Raw genomic sequence first — 14,102 nt, 5'->3', positions numbered from 1 at the left:
GCACACGTATTCAACTCTGTTCACGGTTAGGCGCTATGATCAGCTTTGCCTGAAGAGCTCTGCGCTGGGCCTATTCTAGCTTGTGGTCAAGTCCGCATCTGGTGCCTCGTGCACCGATCATCATTTACGCAAGGCGATATTCTGGGATTGATTCCTTGACGAGGAAGATTACCCTGCGGTTGAAGTGAGCTAGTGCGATGCATCTTCATTTGGGACGCACAAAATAAAATTGATGGTGTGTGCCATTCTTTATTAGGGGATTGTACAAAGTAGGTAGCAGTGGCATTACCAAGCAGCAATTACAAATGGTGGTGAGGCAGCACAGGCAGAAGGTCTGTGATGTGGACTTGTAGCACTGATTGCTTGACGATGATTGTCTAACCAGTTGTCTAACCAGTCATTTGGCTTGGGACTGTTGCTGATTTGTCAGGTGGATTGGTCCCTGCTGGGGAATAACGGGAAATGTAAAGCTGGGGCTGAGAACCGGGATTGCACTCATTGTTACTACTTGTGGCATATGTACAAGTAAGTAAAGGACCATGTAGTCTCATTGACAGTGTAGAAGCACCGTGATGCCATCCCTGGCCGGGCATGCTTGTCCACCACATGTCGGCCCAGCTGAGGCGAGAGCGCCGTGAATGGAAGGAGATCGACAGGCGGTCGGCCGCACAGGCATGCACGTTTAATTGCTCGCAGAGACTGACCGTTTGCCGTTGACGATGTGACGGACCCGAGCGCAGGGCTTTCCAGGGTGTGAACCCGGTACGTACAAGTGTTGACTCCATGCAACAACCTACAGTATATGGTATGGTTGGGCTGATGCTCGCAGTTGCGTCCTTGTGTATAGCTGAACCTCCTGTCGGCCTTGTTTGCCTCTTATATGACGAAACGTGGCGCATCTCGCATAACCAAGGGCGATATGTGAAACCGGCAAACCGCTGGCTGGTCCGCTCACATCAAGGACTTTGCTGGTGAGGCGGCAGAGAGACGGCAACGGCGATGACGGGTGGGCGGAGCAGCAAATTAAGACGGCAGATTGGACAGGCCGCCAACCCCGGTCTGGGGGGTGCTCTCATCTTATTTCGACGCCATGTCTGGCGTCTTGTGCTGCGATACGATGCCCGTAGCGACGAGAGACATGTGCAGTAACCGGAGTCTTTGGCAGGACAGTGTCTCGGGCAGTGAATCTGATTTGCCGGGACATGTAGAAGCGCGGAGACTGTCGAAAAGCCACCACCGCGATAGGTGGCAAGCTTGGCCCAGTTTGTCGAGTCTCAGCCGGATAGTATGGCTGTGTAACCCCGTAGGCAATACTCGTATGGAGACGTAGCTAGCGATCGAGGTTTTCAGAAAAAATAGAGCGGATTCTCTTGCGTTCCCACCACCGAGTTTGTCACACGCGCTAGACGTGCCATCGCGTCCCGCAGTGGGCTCAACTCCCAGCAAATCAGCCTTGCCCGACTCTTCCTGCAAATCGCGGCTCGCATGTGGCAATATCGTGGAGAATTGAAGGACGGGCGCTGCTGTGCATTATTCTTCGGTTATCGTCTTCTTGTGCTAATTTCTAGGTCTCCCAGGGTCAGTATTGGCTCGACTACAGCAGCGTAACAGGGGTGGCGGAGAAGAGAGGTTTTGGACGTGTAGATGCTGTTGCTTGCGGTTTCGGATTTTGGCGGAGCATGGAGCGAGAGCAGCACGGGGCACAGCAGCCTGGAACTGACTGGTAATAGCGTAGCTGTCAGGGGACGAGATGCTGCCGTCTGACTAGCCCGACTGAGAAATCCAGGAACAAGCGACAAGAATCGAGGCTCGTTTCGTCCATGATGGATCGATGGTGCGTCAGGCCAAAAAAAGCCACAAAACCGTCGAGGCCATCTTTTTTTTCTTTCCGAGCGCTGGACAGCAAGCCTCAGGGCTTCACGGTGGCTAGACAGGGGGTTATGGCGGGCCAGGATCCCCAAGAAGCCTAGCGCGCACATGCTGTGGCCACTTTGGCGCTGGGATCCCCTGACTCTTGACCATTTTGGGCACTGGCAAGCGCTGCGAGTTTCAGGGGTTTTTGGGGCACGGCGCTGTGGCAATTATGTTGCAGCCTGATGAGGGCATCAATTCTGCGTGCTGCTGCTGCTGCTGCTGCTGCTCAAGGGATAATGCACTCTCTATATCTGAATTGAATAGTATCTTCACTCTTCAAGTTCTGTAAGAGCTGCATCCGATAAACTGTGGCGTCAAGATTGCGTATCCAGTGATGCGTCTTTTAGAGGTTGACTCATTGAATCCTTAACGGGTAGATGATAGTGCTCTGTGCTCTCTGTAGTCCTCTGTAACAGTTCCATGCTCGTGCTGGCTATGTGTTTTTCCCTCTCCGAGTCTATCGATTTTTCTCTTCGTCTGTGCTATAATAGCCAAGATTAACCGGCAGCACTACTGCCATTGCCTACAGGTACTAACAGCTGGTGGTGGCGGCTGGATTCGCATTGCAGCCTCTCCCCTTTTCCATCTCAAGTCCAAAACACCACAGCCAGCCTTTCCTCTCCCACCTTGCGCGTGCAGACTCTCCTCTCTACTCACACCCGACTGATTGGCCAAATCAGTACAGTAGAGTCCAATCCTGCCTCTGCTCGTACAAGCCGACAGGCCTCAGTACGACTCTCACTTCCACTTCCACCCCGTGGTGGGCTGCAGGCCTGGCGCTTGTTTAATTAGGTACGGATAGCAAATCCACCCGTCCAAGGGCCCTGGACGCCCTTGTCCATCGACCTCCCGGCTTACAGAGACTTGTCCATTTTGATAGGCGAACGAGGACCCCGACCAGCAACCTGGAACTGCAATCACCACCAGGAACCAGCAGTCGCGATATCCACCCTCGATCAACCGACCGAAGAAGCCGTCACGCAAATCCAGACCTGCCCAGACGCTATTCGCGGTAGCTCTGCCCGACATATGCAGACATACACGTGTACTCCCTAATAGGCATTCTCTATCTACGCCTACAGACTCCATACAGTCTCCATCCAGACGCATCGCAGACGCCACGCATCGCCTGCCTACCTACCGGTACGAGTTCATGCACCAGCATCGCGTCCCCACCAGCCAGCAGGTGCGCAGATTGGATCAGAGCAAGACGACAAGGGGGGCCGTTGCGGACAAGAGTCGAGAGACGAAGAGGCAGAGAAGCGAATATTATTAGAAAATTTCAAATTCCTGCTACTACTAGCAGCAACAACGATCGGCGCGATACACTCCAGCCGTTAGTTGACGATCTGCTCTTCGACTCTTCGACTCTTTCTCTCTCTCACCATCGTCGCTCTTTTCTTCTGGGGCATCACCACGCGCTCTCTTCTCCCCCTTCCCTCATTCCTTTATTCGCTCGTTTACACCTTAATTCTTAATTCTGCCGATTTTCCCCCTTTGCCGCTGTAGCGCTGCCGCAGTCCCTGACTATTGTCGCTAGTGTTCGCGCCTCTGGGCACAAATACTCACTCAATCGCTTGTGCGCGTCTGCGCGCCGTGCAGTCCCGCTGGCTTGTGCGCGCCGTCGATAACGGGTCCCTACGGCCTTGGACCAGCTCTCGAGCTATTACGGAGCGTCGCTCCCTGGGTGACATCTGGGTCCGCTTCGCTTCACGTCTTGCGCCATGGCTTCTTCTCCGCCGGCCTCACCATCGCCAGCGCATAAGCTTCAGCGTCCCCTGAGCGCGATTGCTACTCGTCCTCAACCAAGGAGCAACAGTCGGTTGAGTATGAACAGCAAGCAAGGCGGCGAGAGCAGAGCCTCGGACGAGGACAACCGGACAGCTGTCCGCGTCGGTACGCATTTCTCGTTTACCTTCTTCTGGAGCTTATAAATGCACGTTTGGTGCCTGATCAAAAGTGAACTGACAATGAACGCCTCTCCTTCGCAGCTGTCCGGGTACGACCGCAATTGAGACCGGAAGATCCTGGATATGACTTGATTCCACAGCGCTTCCAGCGCCCCATGGTGCACGTCACCTCCAACACGAGCCTGTCCATCGATTCTCCCCAGGGCCGCAAGCTCTTCGTTTTCGACCGTGTCTTTGGCCCAGAAGTTAACCAAAGTGGCATCTGGGACTACCTGTCTGACAGCATCAATGCTTTTACGCAAGGATACAATGTATCCCTCCTTGCCTATGGCCAGTCTGGTGCTGGTAAATCACATACCATGGGCACGTCGAGCCCCGACGCGAATTCGGATCCCGAAGATATGGGTATGAGCTCTTCACCTTTGCTGCGATTTCAACTCGTACTTGCATATTTTCATGGCTACGCAATCGCCTTTCTGCGCGTAGTCCATACAGTTCTGCCTCGCTGACCACCAGTTTCCTCTCTTAGGTGTCATTCCCCGAGCGGCGTCCGCCCTTTTCGAGCATCTAGATGTACAGAAAGGCGGATCAAGTAGTAATGGCAGCACGATGAAGAGCGCGAGTAGCTTCAGGTCGCCGCCCCGTGGATATGGACAACAGAATAACCTGGGTGATCGGAATTGGGCGATGACGGCCACGTACGTCGAAATCTATAACGAGACGCTCCGAGATCTCTTGGTTGCAGACTCGACAGGGTTCAATGACCGGACCTCAGTCGCGATCCGCGAAGACGTAAAAGGCAACATCATTCTCACTGGCCTGCATCAGGTCGACATCACCTGCGTCGACGACATTCTCAACGCCCTCGACTTTGGCTCGTCCATTCGCCAAACCGATGCTACTGCCATCAACGCCAAATCATCCCGCTCCCACGCCGTTTTTTCGCTCAACCTGGTCCAGCGCAAGAGCAAGTACTCCAACGCCGATAAGCGTCACTCGATGCCTCTGGAGGCCATGAGCGGCCAAGACATCTCCGTAACCACCGATAGCAAGCTGCACTTTGTCGATTTGGCCGGTAGTGAGAGACTGAAGAACACGGGTGCCCAGGGCGAGCGTGCCAAGGAAGGAATATCTATCAATGCCGGACTGGCTGCGCTGGGGAAAGTCATTAGTCAACTTTCGTCGCGAAACTCGGGCGCCCATGTCTCATATCGCGATTCCAAGCTCACTCGACTTCTCCAGGACTCGCTTGGTGGCAACGCCATCACCTACATGATTGCCTGCGTCACTCCACCGGAATTCCATCTCAGCGAGACATTAAACACCGTTCAGTATGCTCAGCGAGCTCGCGCCATTCAGTCGAAGCCTCGAATTCAGCAGGTCGAAGAGGGAGACAAGAATGCCATTATTGAGCGACTAAAGGCCGAAGTAGCGTTTTTGCGCGAACAAATACGCAGCGCCAATACTGGGCTTACCGAACAGCCGCGCAGTGCTAATAGATCCAGCGAGCGATCGGATAGACAGAATGAACGGGACCTGGAGCTTCAGAATCAGCTTCTGGATGCACAAGAAAACTACAACACCCTGAGCCAACGCCATGCTCACCTGATTTCTGAAATGGCCAAAGCCCAGGAGAGCGAATCTGAGCACCATCGCCAGCTTGACGAGCTCCAAGGAGAGAACGCAACAGATCGACTGAACCGGTCCAACTCATTTGCCAAGGCGGTTGAGCAAGTCGTGCTTGAGTATGAAAAGACTATCCAGACGCTCGAGCAATCCCTGTCAAGCACCCGCACTACGCTGTCAAATACGGAAACAAACCTGCTTGAGAAGGAGACTAAGTGTGCCTATGTTGAGACGATCAACTCTCAGCTGCAATCACGCCTTCAAAAGCTCGCGGACCGCGAATCCCACACTGCAAACTATCTTCACGACCTGGAGACTAAGCTGGATGGGCACACCAGCGGCGAGGAAAAGAATGCTACGATTATCGTTGAACTCCGCAAGGAAATTTCGCGTGTTCGCGAGAACGAAGCTGCGTCCGAGGAGTACATTTCCACACTGGAAGAACGACTTGCTGAAGCAGATCAAGATGCCGAGCTCATGCAGCGAGAAATTGAACGGCTTGAGCAAGTCATTGAGAGGCAGAGGAGCTTGGGCAAGTTGGATGCTCTACTTCACGAGCTTGACCATGTCGACGAGTCCAAAGTACGCGACTCTGAAGATGAAACAAGCGAGGGCTCCAAAGCTCAGGAACACGACTCCGATGCGACACCAACACTCGCGCCTGTTGTCGAAAACGATGAAGATGCCGTCAAGGCGGTCGAAGAGCAGTCTGGTGACGATGTCGCCCAAAACCAGGTTACTGCACAGAACAAGTTTGTCTCCGATAAGCTGGAATTGGTGACTCGTGAACTATTTGACCTCCAAACTGAGCACGAGAATACCGTCAACGACTACGGTAGGCTGCATGCCAAGTATGAAGAGGCCAAGAAGAAGTTATCAGAGCTTCAGGACGCCATTGACGAGGCTCGCTACCCCAGCCAGGCACGCCATTCCATCATGTCTGTCGATGCTGCCACCGAGACTCGCCCCGAATCGTTCCAGTCTGCGACGACAAGCGACGCAAAGGATGACGTACGATCGTCGGTCCCTCGATCTCTGTCGTCTGAACTCTCTTCTGTCATTGACTCGCCCATCACAGCGGATACTACCCACATGGATCTCGAATCTGACGACGACACTGCTACCGCCAAGCCCGCCACATCTGTTGAGGATCTTACACAGGAACTTGTCGAGCATATTGGGCTGCGTGAGCAGAACGAGCCAAAGAAGAAGCCTGAGCACGTGGAGCACATTGAGCTAGCTGAACCCATTCATCAGCATCAAGTTGAGCATCACGATGTTGAACACGTTGAGCAGCGTGAAGTTGAGCAGCAAGAAATCGAGCAGCAAGAGATTGAGCAGCACGCTGAGTCAGACGATTTCGAGCTTGTTGAACCAGTTGAGCAAGCCAAGTCTGAACAGAACGAGCACAGCGAGCAGAATGAGCGTCTTATTGCGGAGCTTGAGAGACTTAGGGTCTTGGCCGAAGAGAAAGAAGCTGCCGAACTGGAACTGGCTATGAAATACGCCCAACTCGAGATGAAGCACCACGAAACGCTTGACATGGTTGAAGAGCTCAAGACAGAAGTCACAAAAGCTAGAACTGTCGAAGCCGGTCCTCGCGTAATCCGCCGCAAGTCGAGCCAAAACCTTCTAGGCGTGGATCGCGCTCAGCGATCGTTTGTCTCCCTAAGGAATCTTGCAGCCGAAAACTTTGAAGGGAAGCCCGAGACCATGCAGTCATTCGAACTAAGTCTCAACTCGGCCATCCATGAACTCCAGTCTCGTAGCGAGCGGATCCAGGAGCTCGAATCAGACGTGGCATCAGCTAAGAAGGAGATGGAGAGCAAAATGGCCATCATCTCAGGCTTGGCGCGTGAACGCTCCAGCTTGAAGGTCTCTCCTGTGGATATGTCAATGGTTGCTACTCTACGTGGTCAACTTGAGCAGAGCGAGAGGCAGCTGTCCGACCTGCGTTCGGCGCACGCTGCCCGCGAGCGCGATCTCACAAGCGAGGTCGAGATCCTCCGCAAATCTGTGGCATCCACTCCCACCAGAGAGTTCACGCCAAGCGACGAAGAAGAGACTGATATTCCTTACAACGAACGGGTTTCTACGCTACAGGCGGAGCTGGCTGGATGGGAAAGCAAGCATCACTCTGCCTTGGTGTCCATGCGAAGCACAGAGAGGGAGATGCAAGCGACTATTCAGCAGTTGGAGGCTCAAGTTGAGGCTGCCAACCTTCAGCTGGCGGAGTCAGAATCTCTTGTTGCAGCTGGAAGAGATGCCGAGGAAGCCAAGAAGGAGGTTCGCAAGCAGCAAGGGCTCATTGAGTTCCTACGCGGAGAGATTGACGAGTACAAGGCCGTCATCACCAGTAACGCTACCAAGGTGACTGAGCTCGAGGCTCTCCATCGATCTGCTCGGGCTGCAATGGATGACATGTCCAAGATGCACAGCGAGGTCACTGCGGAGACGACTGCTCGGCACCAAGAACTGTCTCATAAGTTGGAACAGTTGATTGCTAGCCACGAGGATGCTACAAAGGCACACCAAGAAGAAATGGAGGCTCTAAAACAGAATCACGCTCAAGAGCTAGCCGAGCTCAAGCACAACGAGCAGACAGGCTACGAGAAGCAGATGGAGGTGCTTTTGACTGAGCATTCCGAAGCTATTCTCAAACTAGAGGACGATCTCGCTCAGTCGAGAGACGAGTTGACAAACGTTGCTACCCAGATCGCTGCCGTCTTTGGTGCAGAGTTGCCCTTGGAAAAGCTAGGTGAGCGGATTAGGGCTCTCATCGCTGACCAGAAGAAGATTGGAGATCTTACGAACCATGTGACGGAGCTTTCCAACATCAACGATTCCCTTGTTCGAGACCTCGAGGGTGTCAAGACTATCATTGCGGGCATGCTCCCTGGTAACGCAAACGCCACGTCCGGTCCCCTGACGGATCAGCTCGCCGCAGTCAAGGCCAAGGTGGAAGATCTTGATGGCCGCAACAAGAAGAACTCTCGCCTCATCGAGGAACTCGAGGAACAGCTGCAGCACAACTTTGACGAGGTTCAAGTAACCAACAACCGCTTGAGCTCATTACAGTCTGAGCGTAATGCTCAGCTCGACGAGGCGTTGACTTCAAGACTGAAGCTCCAGTCTGAGCTGGAAACAGTTCGCGAGGAATATGCTACTCTCCAGGTAAAAATTTCCCCTCCCTTTCTCTAATCTTCACCTTTTGTAGCACTAAAGGCCTTTGCTAACTGTTGATAACAGATGAAGTACAACGAAATCATCAAGGGAGATGTCCAGCGATCCAACTCCAATTCGACAATCCGCAAGAGTTCTTCGCACAACTCTCTCCCATCGCCCCCTCCTTCCGTTCCCCTGCCGCCTCTACCCAATGGTGCCCCCGCAAACGGAGTGCCCAGCTCTCCCACATCAGCACGCCCACCCAGCAACAATTTCAATATTTCCCAAGTTACTGAGGATCAAGAGGCTCGCATCAGATCCATCGAGAAGCATCTTACTGCTGAGCGTAAAATGACGGAGACGTTGGAGCAGGCTCTTGGTGATTTGGAACTGCAGTCCAAGAAGGTCAAGGCGGACTGCGACGCCTGGAAGAAGCGCGCTCAAGAGCTCGAGGCTGAGCTGAAGGAAGTGAAGGAGCGACAAGTCGACCAGTCACAGGACAACCGCTTCAGCATGCAAGCAGTCGAAGAGGAGCGGAAGAAGAGACAGGCGGCCGAGGCTGCTCGAAGGCAGCTGGAAGAGAGAATGCAGGCCATCAACAAGGGCAAGAAGAAGAAGGGCAGCCTGAATTGCTTCTAAGCGACGTCCGTGACAGACGCAGCTGGTCGGCGTGGGGACTGCAGGACTATACCCCCAATTTATCTGCGCCTCGTAGGATCTCACTGCCTACTGCGGCGATTCAGATGGATGTCTTCTCTTTACTCCTTGGCTATGACGAAAACTCGCTCTGCTTAACTTGTTATAATTATCCTTCTATGAGTTCTTGATGATTGTTCTGATGGTGTTTCTGGTTTGGAGAGCAGACATATTATTACTACTTATATCTTGGTGTTGGCTTTCTACTTTTTCTTCTTCTTCTTCTTTCTCTTCTTGGTTTGGTTTTATTCAGCACAGCCGGGAGTTCATAACCCTGATTCACTTTATTTTTCGTCCTCGAAATGAACTATTTTCTTTTTTCTCCCTAGAGGCGAGCAAAAAATACTACATTATCTGCTCAAGGCTAGATGATTGGTGTATGTCATGATGCACGTTGTTTATTTTACCCATATATTTTATGTTTAGTTTACCTTTTTTTTTTTTTCTTCCTTCTGGTTGTTTGACTGTATATTGCAGTGGGTAGGCAGTTGGTATTATCTTTTAGTCTGATGATGCGGAGGGATCGTGTGTGCGAGGCGGACCTTGACGATGTTGGAGGAATTGTAGAAAAAGAAACAAGGAGAGATTGCATGGACCAGAAGAGCCATGTTATGAAAGGCCTTGGAGTTGATGTGATGGACATGGCACTTTGTAGATTACTTGTACTTTTTTGTAAATGGCTTTTTTTGGTTTTATTTTTTTTGAAGGTGCTGAATGTGAATATGCACTGCGGCGTGGCCGTGTTTCATATCTTACTACCTATTATTGAAATATTTATTATCTCTAGGCATTCGGGCTTGTTCTGAATATCCTCTCTTGCTTACGCTGATTGACGGTGTTTTGTTGGGTGGATTTATAATGCAGCTTGTGCGATAGAGGGAGAGACAAATGGGTAGGCGAGATTCCTAATCAATTATCCTTTTTGGGGGTGGGAGCAGATATCATGTATATGTCATAATAGACAAGCGTGTCTGTTGAACTGAAACTTGATAGGAATTGGATAAATGTTCTCTGTGATAGCAGAGCGTTGTGACTTGCTAGTAGCATTTACATGTGTATATATATATGCTTTTGGCTTGTAAAGCTATTGGAGGCTGCAGTTAGAGCCATAGAGACTGTAGCTTTGCGTAACAGTACATGTAGTGGCAAAGACTCAAGGTAGTGTTAGCTGTCTGTCTCTTGCTTACTGTACATGTCCCTAAGTACGCTTATGGCAGTTTTCTGCGAATTCAGCAACCGTCATGCTAAAGCTTGACTGAATCAGCGCCTATCAAAAAGCTCCGAGGCCCACCAAAAAAATCAATGCCTCCCTTCTCCAAGTCCCCTTTCCTCGATTAGACATTCACGTACATGTAGCAATTTTCCTTTTGTTCTTCATCTTTCTTTTTTATAAAGCTTCGACTTTTGTTCTTGTTGTTTTGAGCTGCGCAAATTCTCTCTCCTTTGTTGATCTGCAAAATAATGGCGCGATCGGATGAAGCACAGGCGTTTTTTCACGCTGTTTACTCGGCTGCTCAGCAGATTCCTTATGGCAAGGTGACTACTTATGCGCATCTTGCTTATTTGGTTGGCACGCGTATGTTTATGAATGAAACTTCTCTACTCGTCCAATATGAATGATTTTCATAAAATATGAAGATGGGCTTTTGATGGAATGATGATTGATTGAGACTAACATTGAAGAAACAGCCCAGAGGCCGAGACAGGTTGGCGTTTGTATGAAGCATCTGCCGCATGATGAGGATGCCATGTTTAACAGTTCGAATGTGCCATGGCAGAGGGTGATTAACTCTAAAGGGGCGGTATCGCCAAGGTAAGTAGTCTTTTATCCTTTTTTTTTCATCTCAATACGTGCTTTATGTGAATGGTTGTAATTTGCGTGTGTATGCCTATGTGGACTAATGCCCGTGAATTATAGATCACAACCTTCAGGCGCTACGAATCAAGCTGCTGCGCTGCGGAAAGAGGGAATTGAAGTGACACGGACCGCTACGGGAGAGTTTACTATTGATTTGGAGGTATACGGATGGTTTCCTGAAGAATTAGAGGAAGAAGAGTGAGCTTGATGACCACGATTGTGGCTAGGTTGGTAAGTGGCTCTTTGACTGCACTGATGAGAGAGGGCGCGACTAACGAATTTTCCTCTTATAGACTACATAAGTATACATAGTTGACATGGCATAAGAATACAAACCAGGCTTTTATCTCAACCACGCCGAGTTTCTGCTAGAATACAACCACCATCTGCTCTTCATTTTAGGTACATTACTCATCCCTCTGTTGAGAGTGGCATACACCCTCTGCCTTTCAAGATTACAATTTCCCAGCACACCTTTTCCAAACTTTCATTATACAGCTTGGAATCCCTGTGGAATCGAAGTGCTGTGGCCAATCCCGCTGTCTCGCGGGTTATGCTCACCCGGCGTCTGAGGCTTTGACCCATTCGTGCTACTGCTAAACTGTCGGTCATTCGAGGTAAGACGAAAGCCTGCCGCGCTCTTCTTGACGTTGCTATCGTCGTCTTGGCCCGGGTTGGCGTTGTGGTACTCCATCCATTTGAGAATGGAGTAGACTGCAAAGGCGAGCAGGGCGCCCATGAACGGCCCGGCCCAGTAGATCCACTGGTAGCCCGTGAAGCTGGTGACGACGCAAGGGCCAAAGGATCGCGCTGGGTTGATGCCGGTGCCGGTGAAGTTTGTGCCGCAAATGTGGGCGATGAAGACGGCGAGGCCGATGCCCAGGGGCGCCAGAAAGGTGGCGCGGTGCTTCTCCACGGCGAGGAAGTAGACCGTGATGACAAGCTGTGCCGTGAGGAACATTTCGATGAAGAGGCCGCGGGAGATGCTCGTGCCGGACGAGAGCTTGTTGGCGACGAGGAGAGGGCCTGGGAGCAGGGCGTCGGTGACTGCGGCGGCGGCGATGCCCGCGACAATCTGGGTTGGGAAGATGAGGAGGCCACGGAGCGGCGTTATCGCGCGGACGAGAACAAGCCCCAGAGTAACCTATGCCAGGAGTCAGTCGTTGATCATACTAAAGAGAGACATTGGTGAGAGACTTACAGCAGGATTAAACAGTCCGCCTGTCACTCGATAAAACACCCAGACGTTGACGGCCAAGGCAGTTCCAAAAGAAGCAGCAATATACATCAACGAAAAGGGGAAGAGAGGTGCGTCGGGGTTTCCTGGCGAGTTGTTGTCGATGGCGGCCTGAGTGCCGATGTAAGCTGTGAGGAGAAACATAAAGGTTCCGCAGAACTCGCCGAAGACGACGACGAATTCGTTGCGGAACCTTTCACGGGAGATGGCGGGTCGATGCATATTTGGATAGGTTTATATTACGCCTAAAGATAGCTTGGATGGTATTGAGGAGGATATTGGGATGTAGGGCTTTAAGAAGAGGGACAACTGAAGAGGTGAAAGAGAAGAACGAGGGAGATGAACCGATTTGGCCTTGCTATTTTATGTATACAGACTCCCTGGGCTATCTGTGCCAAGAAGCTTGCCAGATGTGATTCTGTGGCCATCTCTCGCTTCGCTCCTGCTCACATGAATATCGACCATGGTTACCATCTGCACTCCGCATTCCTCTTCTCGGCAAAGTCCTATCCGATTGACGGAAAACTTTGATAGCTCAAACTTTGTTGTGATTGGTTTCAGCATCTAAACACACGGAGATCTCGTTAGGAGCTCCATATGGGGATAAATCAAGAGAAGGGTGGCTTATGATTGACTGAGATGGCCAAAAGCTGTGGCGTCTAGATGGAGATCGCCGTTGGTGATTGGATCTACGAGAAATCAAGTTGGCTGTTGTGTTCACTTTCGGCTCAGAGGATTTGCAAATATTGGCTTAAATACCTGATTCGTCTACTTGGGAAGAAGCGAAGTGCCGAAGCTTGAGCTGACATGGTCGTCTTGATTATAGCACATGTCACAATTCGTGGCTGTACCAGCGGCGTGGGATAAACAGTTCATACAATGTAAATCAATTTACTATGTTGTCAGACGGGGGTGATTTCGATTCATCTCAACAGAGATACCCGTCACACATGAATCGGGCCTCTTTGCAGGTATCCGCGTTACAAACTACAGCTTACACCAAACGATACTCAGAGGATGTCGAATTATCATATAGAGCGAAACCTTGACCCCAGTTTAGCTCCTCCACAAGACAAAACGCCACCCGCTTCTCTGCCAATATCAATTGCATAAATTATAAATTAGCGGCAGTTCAGCTTGATTGTTCCCAAAAAACCTTATCTTGGCGCGGGCAAGCCCTTGAAGCTGGGAGATGCCGTGTTCGACTTTTTGAGTTTTTTGCTCCTTGGCGCAGCCACGCCCCAGCCGAGAATTCCGGTTCGTGTTGATCACCGCCTACGGGAGCACTCGAGCTTCCCGGTCTAGTAGCTGCCTTTAGTCCTGACGATCACCTGCGGGTTGGGGTTGCTAAGCGGTTCCATGGCGAGACCCTTGATGGAGTTCTTGTGGGAGTGGCATGGGAGTGGGAAAATAATACACCACCGCACATCACATACAGGTTAGAGTGGCAGACTGATGGTGTTTTTCAATGATTAGAGTGATGGGAGGTGGCGTAAGAGACAATCTTTTAATATCAACATCCCTGGCGGGCTGAGCTGCGGGTCTTTGCACGCATGCGGCTGAGACATTCTGTCAAAAGCCTACCAGGACCCTACACGCAGCTCCTAGACGATGTGACTTGTCGTGTGGGATTGGCTAAACCAGACGGGACCCTTTGCGTGGCTAATGGGAATTGCAGAAAAGCCAGTTGGAGTCC

General features: G+C 51.2%; 3 protein-coding genes across 3 annotated transcripts; 2 read left to right on the top strand and 1 right to left on the bottom strand.

Moving 5' to 3' along the window:
• Positions 1–3,638: 3,638 nt before the first annotated feature.
• TGAM01_v209222 (hypothetical protein) lies at positions 3,639–9,254 on the top strand (the record flags this gene model as incomplete). Its single annotated transcript, XM_024550513.1, has 4 exons — positions 3,639–3,810; positions 3,906–4,229; positions 4,354–8,624; positions 8,700–9,254. The coding sequence occupies 4 exons, from the start codon at positions 3,639–3,641 to the stop codon at positions 9,252–9,254; spliced, it is 5,322 nt and encodes a 1,773-aa protein (XP_024404758.1).
• A 1,518-nt stretch (positions 9,255–10,772) lies between these two features.
• Positions 10,773–11,371, top strand: TGAM01_v209221 (6-O-methylguanine DNA methyltransferase; the record flags this gene model as incomplete). The annotated part of the gene is made up of 3 exons (XM_018809496.1): positions 10,773–10,887; positions 11,001–11,124; positions 11,230–11,371. The coding sequence occupies 3 exons, from the start codon at positions 10,773–10,775 to the stop codon at positions 11,369–11,371; spliced, it is 381 nt and encodes a 126-aa protein (XP_018657280.1).
• Positions 11,372–11,659: 288 nt separating this feature from the next.
• Positions 11,660–12,628, bottom strand: TGAM01_v209220 (hypothetical protein; the record flags this gene model as incomplete). The annotated part of the gene is made up of 2 exons (XM_018809497.1): positions 11,660–12,313; positions 12,371–12,628. 2 exons carry the CDS (start codon positions 12,626–12,628, stop codon positions 11,660–11,662), a joined length of 912 nt encoding a protein of 303 aa, XP_018657281.1.
• Positions 12,629–14,102: the final 1,474 nt, after the last annotated feature.

This window comes from Trichoderma gamsii (assembly GCF_001481775.2).
Source record: "Trichoderma gamsii strain T6085 chromosome Unknown Scaffold_43.2, whole genome shotgun sequence".
In the NCBI taxonomy this organism is placed as follows: Eukaryota; Fungi; Ascomycota; class Sordariomycetes; order Hypocreales; family Hypocreaceae; genus Trichoderma; species Trichoderma gamsii.
This window is presented reverse-complemented; position numbering and strand designations above follow the sequence as displayed.